Source organism: Salvelinus alpinus, chromosome 22 (assembly GCF_045679555.1).
Source record: "Salvelinus alpinus chromosome 22, SLU_Salpinus.1, whole genome shotgun sequence".
Lineage (NCBI taxonomy): Eukaryota > Metazoa > Chordata > Actinopteri > Salmoniformes > Salmonidae > Salvelinus > Salvelinus alpinus.
The window spans coordinates 5,632,281-5,650,178 of NC_092107.1; the positions used below are offsets into that span (position 1 = coordinate 5,632,281).

The 17,898-nt window shown below is 45.6% G+C and overlaps 1 protein-coding gene across 5 annotated transcripts in view; it reads left to right on the forward strand.

Moving 5' to 3' along the window:
• The window catches only part of LOC139548865 (BCAS3 microtubule associated cell migration factor-like), a 325,394-nt gene that overhangs the window by 175,025 nt on the left and 132,471 nt on the right, over window positions 1-17,898 (forward strand). Inside the window, exon 24 of one of the 5 annotated variants that reach the window (XM_071358769.1) lies at window positions 10,252-11,872. The exons of the other annotated variants lie outside the window; for them this stretch is intronic. Within the exon in view, the coding sequence (XP_071214870.1) occupies window positions 10,252-10,262 (11 nt within the window). The 3' untranslated portion in view covers window positions 10,263-11,872. Of the gene's footprint in view, window positions 1-10,251; window positions 11,873-17,898 lie in introns of those variants that run through there. 5 annotated transcript variants of the gene reach the window in all.

Consider the following 17,898-nt stretch of genomic DNA (forward strand, 5'->3'; position numbering starts at 1 on the left):
ACTCTATATCATCTACTGCATCTTGCCATCTTTATGTAATACATGTACCACTAGCCACTTTAAACTATGCCACTTTATGTTTACATACCCTACAGTACTCATCTCATATGTATATACCGTACTCTATACCATCTACTGCATCTTGCCTATGCCGTTCTGTACCATCACTCATTCATATATCTTTATGTACATATTCTTTATCCCTTTACACTTGTGTGTATAAGGTAGTAGTTGTGGAATTGTTAGGTTAGATTACTTGTTGTTATTACTGCATTGTCGGAACTAGAAGCACAAGCATTTCGCTACACTCGCATTAACATCTGCTAACCATGTGTATGTGACTAATAAAATTTGATTTGATTTGATTTAATTCACACCCAACCCCTTTGACATTTTTGTATATTTTTCTCTCTTTTTCATTTTCTCACCTTATTTCTCTCACTCTCTCCTCCCTCTCTCTCGCTCTCTCTCTTTCCTACCTTTCTCTCTCTCACACACTCTCTTTCTCTGTCACTGGCCTCAGACCAGAGTAGTGTGCACTACTTCTCCCGACCTGTTTAAGAGGCTGTAAAACTAATTGCTAGGAAAACCGGTCATCTCATGAGACTCAAACAAGGATTCTAATTTCCCTAAACATGCAAAAAGATGTCCACAATCATCAAGCATGCTCCTATGAGACACTCTCTTTCCTGAACATCAGTTGTTTTTAAGTGCTCTCATATGAATGTCAAGACATTTTCTCCCACTCAAGTAGCTCCATTACTTTTTACTCTCAATAAAGTTTTTACAAGTCTGTTTGTTTCAGTCAAGCAAGCGTGGAGGAAAGTGTGTCCAAAATATCACACCCGAAATCTGCAAATCCTCTACAACTCCTGTTGCCCTGCTTTTACCCCTGTGGAAGCGGAGAGGAAGAAATAGAGAACGGAGAGCGATCAAAGGGTCTGGGGATCTCGTGAAAATCAAAAACAAATCTCCCCTAGCAGAGAGGTTAACCCCTTCAGCCAGCAGAGGCTTTGAAGTGGAGCGGCCATATTGTTAATTGTCGGCGATGGGCTTAGGGAAAGGTGGTAACAATTTAACTCCAGCACTGAGCTGCTGGGTGCGGGTCCATGCCTGGCCTCGCCTATCAGGTGTTTGCAGATGTTGGAGTCTCGCTGGGGAAAAGCACAAGAAAACCCTGCAGATGAGAGGCCGACTTAACCGGCCAATATTATTTTGTTTGCTCAGCCGATCGCTCTCTAATTGGCAGGGAGGGGGAAACAGAAGCCCAGCGATTGGACCGCTGGAGGGGTTACCGGGACTATTCTTGACCGTATGCTTGCAGACAGGTGCTCGCAATTATGCTGCTGCTCTCCTTCCCACGACAGGGATGATGTCATGACTGCTGTTCTGCTCTCGGCGACGGAGTTGACAACCTCTTAACGCTCCCCCTATGCTTACGGAGATTACAAATACATTCCGTTCTCTCTATGGTTACAGGGATGACGCCATTATCCACTCAGTCCTTGGCGACAGATTTCAGCAGTGTTTAGGTTTGTCAAATAACTTCATCTGAAGCCATTTTCCCTGTGCGCCCACTTTAGTGTGTTCTTTGTACTACGTAAATTTCTCCTCCAAATTACTAGATCAGTCTGGCCTATTGTTGCATTGCAGCCCCTTAAAAACCTACCGTAGCACTTACAAAAACAGAAACGCATAACAAATGTCACTTTGTATCTAAGCAGTGTGTATAGTCTGTTCTGACTGCAACGGTGGCGTCTGTGTTTCCCCCCGCCTCCCTGGCTGTCTGTGTTTGTCAGCTCAGCTGCTGTGTGACGGGGTTGATGTCCCTAACTGTCACCTCCGCTTTGGGCTGCTGCTCTCCAGGTGAAACAGTAGCCCATCACAGATAGACACAGACAGACAGAAACAACATACTGGCTGGGCTGGCTGGTGCTGAGACAGCACTTTGAACTGGTTGATGCCTGTTGACTCCCTACTCGCTCACACTCACTCACACACACAGCTCCCCCACATACCTCCCTCCTGTCTTTCTGTTTCTCTAGCTGTTTGTCAGGCTTTCTACCTCTGATCATTTTAGGCAGATTCAAATGTAACCAGGTGCTTTTCAAGTTGTGGTGTTTGCAACCTAGCATGATTCAACATCGAATATCAGCAAGAAACAAAACAAACTGACATTTACCTTGAAGTGTAAAACTGGTAGCTGTTTGAGACATATATAGACACACAGGAGTGTGTAGCCTGGGTTTCATATTGAGTGGGTTGACAGTCATTTAGAGTTGAGAACTGGTGCATTCCGTTGCCCCTGCAATTAAACACCCTCATTTGACTCTGCTGCCTCATTCCAACCGTCAGTCCCAATGCCCTGGCTAGCGGAGATGACAGAGCCGTGTGTGGCCAGGTTTCTCCTCTTTCCCCACCTCTGAAGGCTCATTTAGCCTGCTCATTCTGACCGCACCTTGTTGGTGTGGGTGGTGACCACTGGCTTCGTCCCGTGTTGCTGGCCGTGCAGAGCAACGGGCATCCCAAATGACTCCCTATATAGTACACTACTTTTGATAGGCTTTGTTCAAAGTAGTGCACTATATAGGGACTAGGGTGCCATTTGGGACGCATCCCGTCTGTTAAAGCCGTCACCCGTGGAAGGGCCTGGTATGGCCCAGGCTGTCCCAGATCCCCAGACCGGAGCTGTGCTGAAGGACAAAGAGCACGCCGGAGCGCAACAGAGACCCCTACAGTGCTGGAGGAACACACTGTGTTGATCCTAAAACATCCCCTCATCTGGGTCAGCAGACACACACACGGCTGGCTGGATGTTATTGAAGCTGTTTGACAGGATAGGAAGCTTTGTATCATCTCTATATTATCGTGGACGTCGTATAGCAAGCGCGTGGAAAATGGATCCAGTATGTGGAGCAGACTTAAAGCGTTGTTCAGTACTAGCTGTGACTAGGTCATGAAGTACTGTAGTTGACAGCCTGCTACAGTTAGAACACTACAGACCCAATACATCTACCTCCAAGTGCAGAAGGCTTTTAAACCGTCACTTTCCTCTGTCGTTCCCTGCTTTTTTTTCTCTAATACACACACATACACCTTTCTCTCTTGTCCCTCTGTCCACATGGTCTTTGAGCGCAGCAGCACTGATCTGTGAGGACAAGATGACGTTGCAGCTTTTCTTCTGTCTCTCTTTCGTTGTTTTCTTCTTCTGTCGTTTCTCTCTGCCTCTCTCCCTCATCCTCCCTCTTTTTCTACCCCCCTTTCCTCTGTCTCTCCCTCGCTCCCTCACCCATTCACTCTCCCTCTCTCTCCCTCCCTTTCTCTCACCTCTGTCTCCTCTCTCCTCCATCTCTCCTTGTCCCCAGTGGGGGTGTTGTTTGTAGAGCATTATAATTTATAACCGAACAGAGTGGATTTAATTTCAGCAGCACTGGACTCGCCAGGAGGGCGCCAGCCTGCAATCAGGAGAATCAGCAGCGAGCGGCCGCGAGCCCCCGCTGAATGGAAAGTATTATCACCAGCCACAAACGGACACTGTTTCTCCTCAGACAACTCCCTCGATGCTCCCTGCCAGCGCCTCCCCGGCTTCTCTTTCATTCAGCTAGCTATTCCTGTCCTCCCCAGATCAGCCCTCTTTTCTCTCTTTCTCTCTCATCCTCTCTCTCTCTCTCTCTCTCTCTCTCTCTCTCTCTCTCTCTCTCTCTCTCTCTCTCTCTCTCTCTCTCTCTCTCTCTCTCTCTCATTGTAGTTGCGCTCTGTGTTTATGCAATTATGTTGTATCTTAAGGAGCCATACGCTATTATAAATGCTCATAGCATGTGTTCCACCTGTGTGTAATATTTATGGAGACAGCAGTCTGATCTGTAGTTCTCTTCATGTTGACATACGCAGGTTGTTCTGCTCTATGGCCCCCTGAGAGTTCTAAAGCAAACTGCTGGAAGAAGAGAAAAACCTAGTGGCAAACATTCTGCCCTTTTTCCTCTCTTTCCTCCCTCTCTCCTCTCCTCTGTCCTTGGGAGTCTTTTTTCTCAACGGCCTGTCTAACAGTTGCTATGTTCAGCTCCTAAATCTCCACGTCTGTGACACATGCCAGATAAAGAAAGCTCCTGCACGCTGCGGGAGGGATAGAAACGAGGAGAGAGAAAGAAGGAGAGAGAAATGTTTCTGGCTCTGGCAGGTAGGCTTGGCCCTAGGAGTAATGCTGTTGAAACACCAGGGTCATTACCAAAGCTTAAAAAGTTTTAGATATGCTTGGCCTGACATTAACATTTTACATAATCAAATGATATGAGCACATTAATGTATCATTAATTAGTTGTTAGTGTTTCAGTATACTACCTCCTTGTGGTAGACACATACACACAGTATTTTCCGCCAAAGCAAAGCGATCATATTCGTAAATCGAAGGCGAGCCGCCATCTTTCTCCGTTTAGCATAATTAATACCCTGGATTTCCAGCCGCTTTGATGAACTCGCTTTTTTTATTTAAATAGTTTGGTAATGACTGCAAGAGTAACTGAAATGCTTTATAGACTGAAGAATAACACACATGGAACCCCAAAAAAAGGAGGTGACTTCAAAAAGCCACAATTAGCTCATTATGTTTGCTGGAGGTTTTGTTACCACATGAAATGAGAGTAATTTCTGTGTGTTGTGTTGTTTCTTGGTGAAGGCCTCAACACGGGTTCAGTGGAACAGCTCATCTCCTAAAGACTACAACATCAGAATTGTATTATCCAATATCTCCCCCATAATTGAAATGGTGTGGCCTGGTTTTGTCATTTGGCAGGCGGAAGAGAGTCTTGGGAGTGTGTGTGTTTAGTCGCCTCCCGTCCGGTTTGTCACTGTCACTTTTGTTTTTGCACTGTAAAAACACAAACATAAAAAGAGACTCCTGGTTTTGAAAACAAATGAGAGGATTGGGGAAGAGGAGTGAGTGAGAAGAGGGATTTGGTGAGAAATTGAGATTTGAAGAACGACACGATAGAGCGAGAGAGAGAAATGATGAGAGAGAGATGTTTAGGGGCCAAGCTTTTGAACAGACAGATTTAGTTAAGCAGGGTAAAAACTTCATGATGTTATTCTCTCACAGTAAAGCAGATGTATGAAGAAGTAATCCAGTAATCTGGCACTGAGGATGTCCCAAATGGCACCCTATTCCCTACGAAGTGCACTTCTTTTGACCAGGGCTCATAGGAATCTGGTGAAAAGTAATGCACTATGTAGGGAATAGGGTGCCATTTGGGACTCGACCTGAGAGAAGATCCTCAAATCCTGTTGGTTTCCTAGTAACCTGAGTGTTGTCGGGGGGGATCATGCCACCCGCTCCAAAAATAACTTCTCAAAATGTAAGTGCAACGAATGACCCGTCGCTATGCCAACGGCTAAAGACTGCAGTGAGGCCGAGATGGAGTGGCGGGATGGGGGATGTAGAACGGCAGAGCCCTCGGTGCTACTCTTGTCGTAGTTGTTTCATTTAACATGGAGTTATGATGTGTTATGGAACCCTTTTAGTTTTAATGTCCCTTGGCAGCAGTTGCAGAGGCAGCATGTTAGAAAGGGTAATGTTTTCTCCCTCACTCTCTCCCTGGTTCTCGTTCTGTCTCCCTCTCTTTCAAATAATTTATCCTGGTCTTTTTACATGAACTTTGCCCAGACTTAATCAAAAGCTAAATGTGGTAAAGGATGCCTGCTGAAGTCTTGCCGGCGTGCTTAGGTGTGTGTAGTGATCTGTGCAGGCCAGTGAAAGCCCTGAAGGCAGTGGAGGCTGATTGGAGGCTCAGAGATCAAAACCACACACTTGATGAATGTGAGGGCAAAGGCTGGCAGGAGGGACAGAGAGAGAAAGAGGGAGGGGTGGAGGAGAGGCTCCCTATGTTCTCTGGTGCTGGTCAAGGTCGTTCTTGGTTCATTAAGTTCTGCCGAGAGGCTCACCCTCATAAACAACTAAGAAATGTAGACACACATCTGCATGAACCATCTCTCCTCTTGACTGTTCCTAGTTGGAGGGAATGAGGCTTATTCAAAAGCAAGACACACATTCCCCCTCACTCCTTTCACTTTACACGTGATGCAGCCCACCTCTTCACCCATCTGTCCAGGTGTGTGTTTAAGGCTGGCTGTCATGCAAGGCTAACATGGCACCGAGCAGTGGGGCAAGCTCAGCATCTGGCCATGGTCCAGGGAGCTAGGCTGGAGCAGGAGTCCCACTACACAGACAGGAGTGTGTCTTGGTTTGTATGGTTGTTCCATATTTGGTATAATAGTAGTGTCAGCTGGCTATATTAGAGATAGATGATAGAGATATGAAACATGGTACAGGAGGCTGAATGATCATACAGTAAAGAGTCTGAGTATTGAGCTCACATCACAGGGCGAGGCACTACTGCTGCAGAAAGCGCCGTATTTTTGTCACAATTTATATCAGTGTGAGATCGTGACAGTTTCACTGAGCTCTGATCTTTCTGTTGGGTATTAAGTCTGGGAACACAACCACACACACACCACACCACTCAGACACACACACACACACACACACACACACACACACACACACACACACACACACACACACACACACACACACACACCACTCAGAGCTCAGACACACACACACACACACACACACACACACACACACCACTCAGAGCTCAGACATACACACACACACCACACACACCACACAACCACACACACACACCACTCAGAGCTCAGACACACACCCACACACACACACCACACAACCACACACACACACCACACACTCAGAGATCAGACACACACACACACACACACACCACACACACACCGCAACACTCAGAGCTCAGACACACACATATAAACGCGGATATTTCTCATTAGTTTTGTACTGTAAAGGCATGCAACACTCTGGCACGCAGAAACACACACTGACCTCTCAGTTGTGTTGGGGCTCTGATCCACAGAGCGACGACAACAAAGCTGGTAGCTGTCCCATTAAAGGTTGAAGGATGTCTTATTTAGTGTGAGATCATCTGAGCAGATGCCTTGATGACATGTCAGTGTCTCTGCTCTCTTCCTGTCGTTCCCATTGGTAAATGAGGCAGGCGCCGTGGTGGCAGGGTGAGACCAGTCGTTGTTAATTTACAGTTGTCTCCAGAGGGATCACCCAATGACAGCAGAGACCGAAAGTAGTAATGTATCACGGAACAATTGAGAGTCCAACAGTTTTCAGACCATGTTGGTTTAATGCGATCCCACTGTTAGTCACATGACTATAGCTTCAATGCTAGCCTCACCATTGCTAGCTCTCTCACTCTCCTAGCCTTTAAAGCTGGGGCCATTAGCATGCAGCAAGGCGCTGACCTTAACACTGACGCCCGTACACTACCTGCATCCCAAATCCCAAATGGCACCCTACTTCCTTAGGTCCCTGGTCAAATGTAGTGCACTGTGTACGGAACTGGGTGCCATTTGAGACGCAGATAAACACTGAATGATCATTGAAGAGTCACTGAATGTTATTCAAGGCTCTTAGTGTGTTATCTGTTAATGGTATTCTACTATTCTCCAGACCTGGAGCAGTAATGGCCGCCGGGTGCTGGGCTAGCATATTGACACTAATGGTTCTTACAGATCTGCTGGGCTGGTTGCCTCCCTCCTCTCTCCTCCATAAACATGAGCCTAGTGAGCGTTGGTAATGTAATGTCCACCGCACCACTGTACTGTGCTAATATAGTCAGTCACTTCCATTAGGATGTGCTCTCTATCGCATCACTCTCACTTGTGGTCCCGTAGTCTTTACCCGCTCCGCTCATGATTCTATTAGAGAGCAGGAGGTGGAGAGAAAAAAAGCGTCCCTTTTCATTTCCATCTGGAGCACGGTGAATGAGGAATGGGTGGCCAGGGGGTATGTGTTGTTGTTGTCTGTGTGCCCAGCCTTGTGCCCGTTATGTAAATAAATGCACCCGCTTTTTAAAATATCTGTTTCGGCAAATTAGACGAAAATGCTCTGCTGCATACAGCTGTTGCATTCTGAACATATGGTTGAGGAGCCATCATCTCTTTGTTTTTAGAGAGAGATATGAAGGGAAGGCACCCACGCTGCCTGTATCCTCAAGGCTTAACCCTTGGCTCGCTGGACTGTAGATACATTTAGCATATTTATTATGGAGTGGGAGGGGGATGTGGGGGTGGGTGACGTTGCTTGTCACCTCCTTATACACAAGTGGTGTGATTGCCCTGGGCAAGGGGGGTCGTGGTTGTTTTGTTGAAGGTCAGCTGCCTGGTTTCTCTCTCTCTTTCTCTGTGTAGAACGGAGCAGACTGACCAGTGCAGGTGTTAGGTCTCCATGTCAGTAGAAACACTGCAGTCTCTATGGAGGCACATATTATACTGAACTTACTATATACTGCGCTATACTTTGACATTTCTCCGTCACTTTCAGACAATTTTTTGGGGCATTTATCCTAGCCTAGTCCAATGTTTTGGGGGCCAGAAATGTGTTTAGCATCGCTACAGAAAAGCATCCCACACACTCTTCCCCCAAACACGCGCGCTCTCTCTCTCTCACTTTTTATTTAGTTTCCTGCGGTCATCCAAGCTCAACTCTCCCTTTTCCTGTGACATGCTGGTGCATGTTAAACGCTGGATATTTATAACCTGGCCTTTCTCTCACACTCACTCACTCACTCACTCACTCACTCACTCACTCACTCACTCACTCACTCACTCACTCACTCACACACACACACACACACACACACACACACACACACACACACACGTCCTCTTCCTCTGTTAATGGTCAGTGCACATTGCTGCCGCCCCACTTCCTGTGTACCCCCCCTTTTCTTCCTCTCTTCCTCAGTGGCGTGATAATGGCTCTCTCACCCCAGGCAGTCACAGAGACACAGACACACACACACACACACACACACAGAGACACACACACTGGGCTGCTGTGTGACTGTCAGCTGGTAGTGTGAGAAAGACAGAGCGAGAAAGAGGAGAAGTAACGTTGAACTTTAAGCTAATATAACTGCTCAGTGAAACACTACTCTTTGCGTAGCTGATGTGAAGGAGACTCAGCAGGATTGTGGTCAATTCCAGTCAATTCAGAAAGTAATTCCAAATTTCTAATATTCCTAATTGAAAAAGAATTGGAATTTCAGTATATGTCCTGAATTGACTGGAATTGAAATGGAACTGATCCCAAACCTGACTGTTGATTTGTGTGTCTGTGTTTGGTATATGTGACCATTAATGTGTATGTTTAAAGATCAGCCAGACATGCCATACACACCTCATCTCTTTCTCACATTCAGGCGGTGCTTGTGGGTGGTAGGTTGGGTTGCTAGTTTGGGAGCGTGATTAATGAGCAGACAGACAGAGAGACAGACTCATCTGAGGAGAGGAGAGATGGGAGCAGAGCAGTAGTTCACGTGGGGGTCAGCTGCTGCTCCCTTATTTCATTTTAATTGAGTTAAGATGGGCAAATCTGAGCTCTGCTGCACACTGCACTCATTATCCATACAGGCCTGTACACACACACACACACACACACACACACACACACACACACACACACACACACACACACACACACACACACACACAGAACCTTCTCACAATTAGACCACTGACAGACAGGCAGCACAGACCACTACTTGCAACACACACACACACTAACAATTTTGCATTACTCAGCGACACAACCAGTCATACATGAGCGTTTATCCAGTCCAACACACAAACTTAAACACATGAATACTGTACTAAATTCGCATTTGAATTTTGAGTCATTACTGCTATGACCTGATATAACCGTTACCCTGATGCCAGTCAGAGCCAAGGAAAAATTGTGTATTTGTGCTTCCTTTGTGTGTGTAGTTTGACTCTCTGGTACATGTTCTATTATTCCTGGTTCAGAGCAGGTTCCTCTGTGCCTTTTCTATCTTATTCAGAAGGCACCATTGCCAGCCGAATGGGTCATTTAGAAGAACCCAAAAAAAAAACTGTTTTCTTTTTCACTTGGCTTGGAAACAGTAAAAGGTGTGCCCGGCCTAGGATACACAAAAGAGGCGTGTCCAGACTATCTAGTAGGCTTCTGATAGGATGCATGTACCCATCACTCTCGATCATACCGCCCCCTCCGAAAACAGTAGCTCAGTATTATGATGGAATGGATTTGCATGCTGGGTAAAAAAAAAAACAGATGGAAAATACATTTAAAACGACACTGTTTTTTTGTTTGTGTTTTGTTTTCTGCAGGTATATCCTGAAGGAGGCCCGTTCTGCCCATATTTATATTTATTTGTCATTTCTTTGTATTTTGCTCTGCTTTTATGTTCTAAAGCATGCATTTACATTCCACCATCTCCTCCCTCCACTTCCTTTATTGATTTGCCATCATTGTGAGGGAGTGAAGAGGAAAGGCGAGAGGAGAGATGGAGGAGAGGACCACGGGCCAGCGCTGGGTGGTTCCGTAGAGTACAGAGGACGTCTGTCTGTCTGTCTGTCTGTCTGTCTGTCTGTCTGTCTGTCTGTCTGTCTGTCTGTCTGTCTGTCTGTCTGTCTGTCTGTCTGTCTGTCTGTCTGTCTGTCTACCATGAGGGTAGGACCACTAGAAGAGACCCTGCGAACCCCACTGTAAAAAAGCACTCCGATCGCAGCAGTCCAAAGTTGTTTTCAGGAGCCTATAGAGAGTGTCGACTCCATGTCAGCTCAGAGATTGACCCCAAAATGGCCGCCAGGTCAGAGCAGTGTTAGGGTACTATCAGCCTGCAGCTGTAAACTGAGTGAAAGTGGCCCCAGCTGCCTCTCTCATTGTGTGCTGGATGTGTTGTATTGCTACATATGGGTAGGCACAGTGAACACTGAACAGCATTCGCCCTTAGGGGCTGGGAACAAGGCTCATATTGTATAGTATGGCTTATGAGCAGAACGTGTGTTTTTATTTTCTTTTTGACCAAAGGCGGTTAGTAGTGCACATGAACGCCAGGGCTATGTGAAGATGACCTATGTGTAAGAGTAGCTCTCTCCTCCATCTGTCAAAATATACCCCCCTCCCCTCCAACACTACACAGTGTACAAAACATTAGGAACAACTTCAGAATATTTTGTCGGGGCATGGACTGTGCAAGGTGTCAGGTGTTCCACAGGGATGCTGGCCCACTCCAATGCTTCCCACAGTTGTCAAGTTGGATGGATGTCCTTTGGGTGGTGGATCATTCTTGATACACACGGGAAACTGTGAAAAACTAAGCAGCATTACAGTTCTTGACACACTCAAACCGGTGCGCCTGGCACTTACTACCAAACCCCGTTCAAAGGCAATTACAACTTTTGTCTTGCCCATTCACCTTCTGAATGGCACACATACCAATCTATGCCTCAAGGCATAAAAATCCCCTTCATCTACACTGATTGAAGTGGGTTTAACAAGTGATTAATAAGGGATCATAGCTTTCGGTCTACAGTATGTTATGGAAAGAGCAGGTGTTCACAATGTTTTGTACACTCGGTGGATAGCCAGGTGTATAACTCAATCACTCCTGTCCTGTGGTTAATGTGTTAATCCTAGAGATATTCACTAGCTAAGCCGCTCATACCCCGACCAGGAGGGATTTTATTTTGGCTGTCGCTGTAAACATTCTAATCTATTTAGGATATTTTTCCATATATGTGATATTTGTAACATTTCCGTGTTGTCCTGTGCTGTATGCACATTAACGTTATATTGCTGTACAGTAACATGGTTGCATTGTTTACATTACATGATGACGTTATAAAACTATACAGACATTGATGGACTGTATAATGTATGGACATGGTCAGTGTTGCTTTAATGTTGACTGCCTGTAGAGACATTAAAGTCAAAGCCTAAGGTGAAGTCTGTCTGTCTCACGTTTGTGGCCCACACGCACCTGTATACTTTCCTACGCACACGCACACACACGCACAGATGAATACCTGTATACTTTCCTACGCACACACACACACACACGCACGCACGCACGCACGCAAACACGCACACACAAACACGCACACACAAACACGCACACACACACACGCACAGATGAATACCTGTATACTTTCCTACACACACACACACGCAAATATGAATACCTGTATACTTTCCTACACACACGCGCAAACACACGCACGCACGCAAACACGCACACACACAAGCAGAGATGAATACCTGTATACTTTCCTACACACACGCGTGCGCACACACACACGCACAGATGAATACCTGTATACTTTCCTACACACACACACACGCAAATATGAATACCTGTATACTTTCCTACACACACACGTGCGCGCACACACACGCACAGATGAATACCCATATACTTTCCTACACACACGCGCACATACACACACGCACAGATGAATACCTGTATACTTTCCTACGCACGCACACGCACAGATGAATACCTGTATACTTTCACACACACACACACACACACACACACACACACACACACACACACACACACACGTACAGTACCAGTCAAAGTTTTAGAACACCTACTCATTCCAGAGTTTCTTTATTTTTACTATTTTCTACATTGTAGAATAATAGTGAAGACATCAAAACTATGAAATAACACATATGGAATCATGTAGTAACCACAAAAGTGTTACACAAATCAAAATACATTTTATATTTGAGATTCTTCAAAGTAGCCACCTTGACAGCTTTGCACACTCTTGGCATTCTCTCAACCAGCTTCATGAGGTAGTCACCTGGAATGCATTTCAATTAACAGGTGTGACTTGTTAATTTGTGGAATTTCTTTCCTTCTTAATGCGTTTGAGCCAGTTGTGTTGTGACAAGGTAGGGGTGGTATACAGAAGATAGCCCTATTTGGTAAAAGACGAAGTCCATATTATGGCAAGAACAGCTGAAATGAGCAAAGAGAAACGACAATCCATTACTTTAAGACATGAAGGTCAGTCAATGCAGAACATTTCAAGAACTTTGAAAGTGCAGTCGCAAAAACCATCAAGCACTATGATGAAACTGGCTCTCATAAGGAGCACCACAGGAAAGGAAGACCCAGAGTTGCCACCTGCTGCAGAGGATAAGTTCATTAGAGTTAACTGCACCTCAGATTGCAGCCCAAATAAATGCTTCACAGAATTCATGCAACAGACACATCTCAACATCAACTGTTCAGAGGAGACTGCGTGAATCAGGCCTTCATGGTCGAATTGCTGCAAAGAAACCACTACTAAAGGACATCAATAAGAAAATACTTGCTTGGGCCAAGAAACACGGGCAATGGTCATTAGACCGGTGAGTCCAAATTTGAGATTTTTGGTTCCAACTGCCATTTCTTTGTGAGACGCAGAGTAGGTAAATGGATGATCTCCGCATGTGTATTTCCCACCGTGAAGCATGGAGGAGGAGGTGTGATGGTATGGGGGTGCTTTGCTGGTGACAATGTCTGTGATTGATTTATTTAAAATTCAAGGCACACTTAACTAGCATGGCTACCACAGCATTCTGCAGTGACACACCATCCCATCTGGTTTCTGCTTAGTGGGACTATCATTGCTTTTTCAACAGGACAATGACCCAACACACCTCCAGGCTGTGTAAGTCCTATTTGACTAAGGAGAGTGATGGAGTGCTGCATCAGATGACCTGGCCTCCACAATCACCTGACCAATTAAGATGGTTTGGGATGAGTTGGACCGCAAAGTGAAGGAAAAGCAGCCAACAGTTGCTCAGCATATGTGGGAACTCCTTCAAGACTGTTGTTAAATCATTCCTCATGAAGCTGGTTGAGAGAATGCCAAGAGTGTGCAAAGCTGTCATCAAAGCAAAGGATGGCTACTTTGAAGAATCTATATTTTCATTGTTTTTTTTGGTTACTACATGATCTGTTATTATATAGTTTTGATGTCTTCACTATCATTCTACAATGTAGAAAATAGTACAAATAAAGAAAAACCCTTGAATGAGTAGGTGTGTCCAAACTTTAGACTGGTACTGTACATTCACGCGCGACTGCTCCTTTCAGTTGTGATGTGGTTAGAGAAACACCAGCTCATCTGAGCGTGACACCATAACTGTGTGTGTGTGTGTGTGTGTGTGTGTGTGTGTGTGTGTGTGTGTGTGTGTGTGTTGTGTGTGTGTTGTGGGCGAGAGAGAGACATCCTTGCATGGTGTAGCCCCTTGGCTCTGTGTGTGTGACCGTGTGTGTGTGACCGTGTGTGTATAATGAACACAACAAGGAGAGCCAGGAGCAGAGTGTGTGTTAGTGGTTGTGCTAGAGTGTGATGTGTGACCGTGTGTGTTAAATTATTTATACTGAGGGATGAAGGGGAGGTGGCAGGGCTTTCTTTCAACTCTATAATTATTTCTGGACTCACAGGTCTTGCCCTACGGTTAGTACTGCACACCCTGTTCTACACTCTTAACACTATACAGCCAGCCTATGAGGTAGACATTGTATTCCATCAGTGTGTAGGCTACACCTTTTCTGACTTCCCTCACAGATTGGGCCTTCATGTACTCCTCTGTTGTGTATCTCCACACACTTTACTGCATTCTCCTAGTAAACTACTGACCCTAACAAATGAATAAAGCTGTTTAATTTGGGGGTAAAAACCAAATGGCTAAGCCTGAGTAAGCCCTGAGTGAACACAGCTAAGTCTGAGTAAGCCCTGAGTGAACACAGCTAAGTCTGAGTAAGCCCTGAGTGAACACAGCTAAGTCTGAGTGAACACAGCTAAGTCTGAGTAAGCCCTGAGTGAACACAGCTAAGTCTGAGTAAGCCCTGAGTGAACACAGCTAAAATCTGAGTAAGCCCTGAGTGAACACAGCTAAGTCTGAGTAAACCCTGAGTGAACACAGCTAAGTCTGAGTAAGCCCTGAGTGAACACAGCTAAGTCTGAGTAAGCCCTGAGTGAACACAGCTAAGTCTGAGTAAACCCTGAGTGAACACAGCTAAGTCTGAGTAAGCCCTGAGTGAACACAGCTAAGCCTGAGTAAGCCGTGAGTGAACACAGCTAAGTCTGAGTAAACCCTGAGTGAACACAGCTAAGTCTGAGTAAGCCGTGAGTGAACACAGCTAAGTCTGAGTAAGCCGTGAGTGAACACAGCTAAGTCTGAGTAAGCCGTGAGTGAACACAGCTAAGTCTGAGTAAGCCGTGAGTGAACACAGCTAAGTCTGAGTGTGAACCGTGTCTCCTGACCTGGATACTGAATGTCTCCAACCTCCAACCCAAATAAGCAGCATGTGATTCTGTTGTGCCCAGTGAGTCCGTAGTCCATAGGTCATCCTCTCTCTGTCTTCTACCCTACATCGCCACATCTCTCACTCCATACTGTAGACATGCAACACACACATTATACACACTGCCCTCCTCACACTCCACTGCCCTGGGGGTATCTGTCAATACCATAACATCCCGAACATTAATCCTTGAATGCAACTCATTGATCTTCAAAGTGTGTTTTGCAACACCTCTGAACGTTTAGTCCTCCTGAACACACCCCAGGTCAACAACTGACTACCAAGAAGTTTCAGCTTCTCCGCAGTGTCTGACTAGAAGTCTCTCTCATGTTCACTGTTAGTTCTACTGTGTGTTCTCTTTGGCTCTCCAGCCGGCCCCAATTTCAGCCATTTATCCTATACTTTGTAATCAGCACCACAATTATAACGCAGAAATACGCTGTGATTGCCGTTCTGTGTGTATTTTGGAAGGTTCCGGTAAGCCAAAAACAATAGCAGTCCAAACAGAACGGCCGTTGGGTGGACTTACAGTAACCGTGGCCACCCGTGAAGAGGTTGTTGCTGCTTTGAAGTGTTTGGTCCCAAATTACAGCCTGCCATAATGAAGTATTACTGTGCAATTACCAGGCAGAGCAGGGAAACGAGCTGTGTGTCTCTGTCGGACACAGGGGTGCAACGGGAGGTTGGGAGAGGGAAAGTGTCGACAGCACAAAGCACCGTGCGGGGTGTGTGAGCTTGTGTATGTAGCTATGCTTGGTATTTTTCTCTGTGCATATACATCTTGCATGTGCCTACTACAATATGATGGTTAAGAAGGTGTGTGTATGGGTGTTTAAGTGTCCACCAGCCAGCTGTGAAAAAGTCTGCACACACACACACACACACTAAGAAAGAACAGGCCTGTTTGGCTGTGGTGCTGCGTTGCCCTCACCTGAGGAGTCTCTGGCCTTGTGAATAATCCAACAGACAGTCCCTCATACATAATGCAGCAGCACACACATGCTGCCCCCTCCATCCCTCCCTGCCCGCCGTGTGCTGGCACCACCACCCACCTCCGCGCTAACAAGGCCTGGTCCATTTTTCATCAACACCCCGGTGCCTGGCCAGCCCCTTTTCACATGCAGGGGGATTTCAGGAGGGTTTCTGGGGGTTTAAACGTTTTACTAAGAAGTCAGCCAAGGTGTCTCTCTTACTCTTCTCCTATCTTCCTGTCTCTCTTTGTTATGTTTGGCTAGCTAGCGTGCTAACAGCTCTTAAAGCTGTTGAGCTAGCTAGTGTCTCATCTCGCTAGGCTTTAACACAGACCTTTTGGGCTAACATGCTAACTGCTCCAATCCATTAATACATAGAGCTGTTGGGGTGTTGAGCTAAAATGCTTACAGCCTCTAACACATAGACCTGTTCAGTTGTGCTAGCGTGCGAACAGCTCCAAGCATTTAGCACACAGAGCTGTTAGGATGTTGTGCTAGCATGCTAACACTGAAATAAAACATGTGTAGACTAACAGTGAAATGCTTACTTCCCAACAATGCAGAGTGAAAAATATAGAAAAAAATTATAACACAAGGAATAAATACATAATGAGTAACATTAATTTGGAAAATAACCTCACACTCAACGTCAACAAAACAAAGGAGATGATCGTGGACTTCAGGAAACAGCAGAGGGAGCTCCCCCTGTCCACATTGACGGGACAGTAGTGGAGAAGGTGGAAAGTTCCTCAGCATACACATCACGGACAAACTGAAATGGTCCACCCAAACAGACAGCGTGGTGAAGAAGGCGCAACAATGCCTCTTCAACCTCAGGAGGCTGAAGAAATGTGGCTTGTCTTCGAAAACACTCAAACTTTTACAGAGCATCCTGTCGGGCTGTATGACCGCCTGGTACGGCAACTGCTCCGCCCACAACCTTAAGGCTCTCCAGAGGGTAGTGAGGTCTGCATAACGCATCCCCGTGGGCAAACTACCTGCCCTCCAGGACACCTACACCACCCGATGTCACAGGAAGGCCAAAATGATCATCAAGGACAGCAACCACCCAAGCCACTGCCTTGTTCACCCCGTTATCATCCAGAAGGCGAGGTCAGTACAGGTGCATCAAAGCTGGGACCGAGAGACTGAAAAACAGCTTATATCTCAAGGCCATCAGACTGTTAAACAGCCATCACTAACATTGTTAGTGGCTGCTGCCAACATACTGACTCAAATCTCCAGCCACTTTAATAATAAAAAATTGGATGTAATAAATGTATCACTAGTCACTTTAAACAATGCTACTTTATATAATGTTTACATACCCTACATTACTCATCTTATATGTATATACAGTGGGGCAAAAAAGTATTTAGTCAGCCACCAATTGTGCAAGTTCTCCCACTTAAAAAGATGAGAGAGGCCTGTAATTTTCATCATAGGTACACTTCAACTATGACAGACAAAATGAGAAAAAAAATCCAGAAAATCACATTGTAGGATTTTTAATGAATTTATTTGCAAATTATGGTGGAAAATAAGTATTTGGTCACCTACAAACAAGCAAGATTTCTGGCTCTCACAGACCTGTAACTTCTTCTTTAAGAGGCTCCTCTGTCCTCCCCTCGTTACCTGTATTAATGGCACCTGTTTGAACTTGTTATCAGTATAAAATACACCTGTCC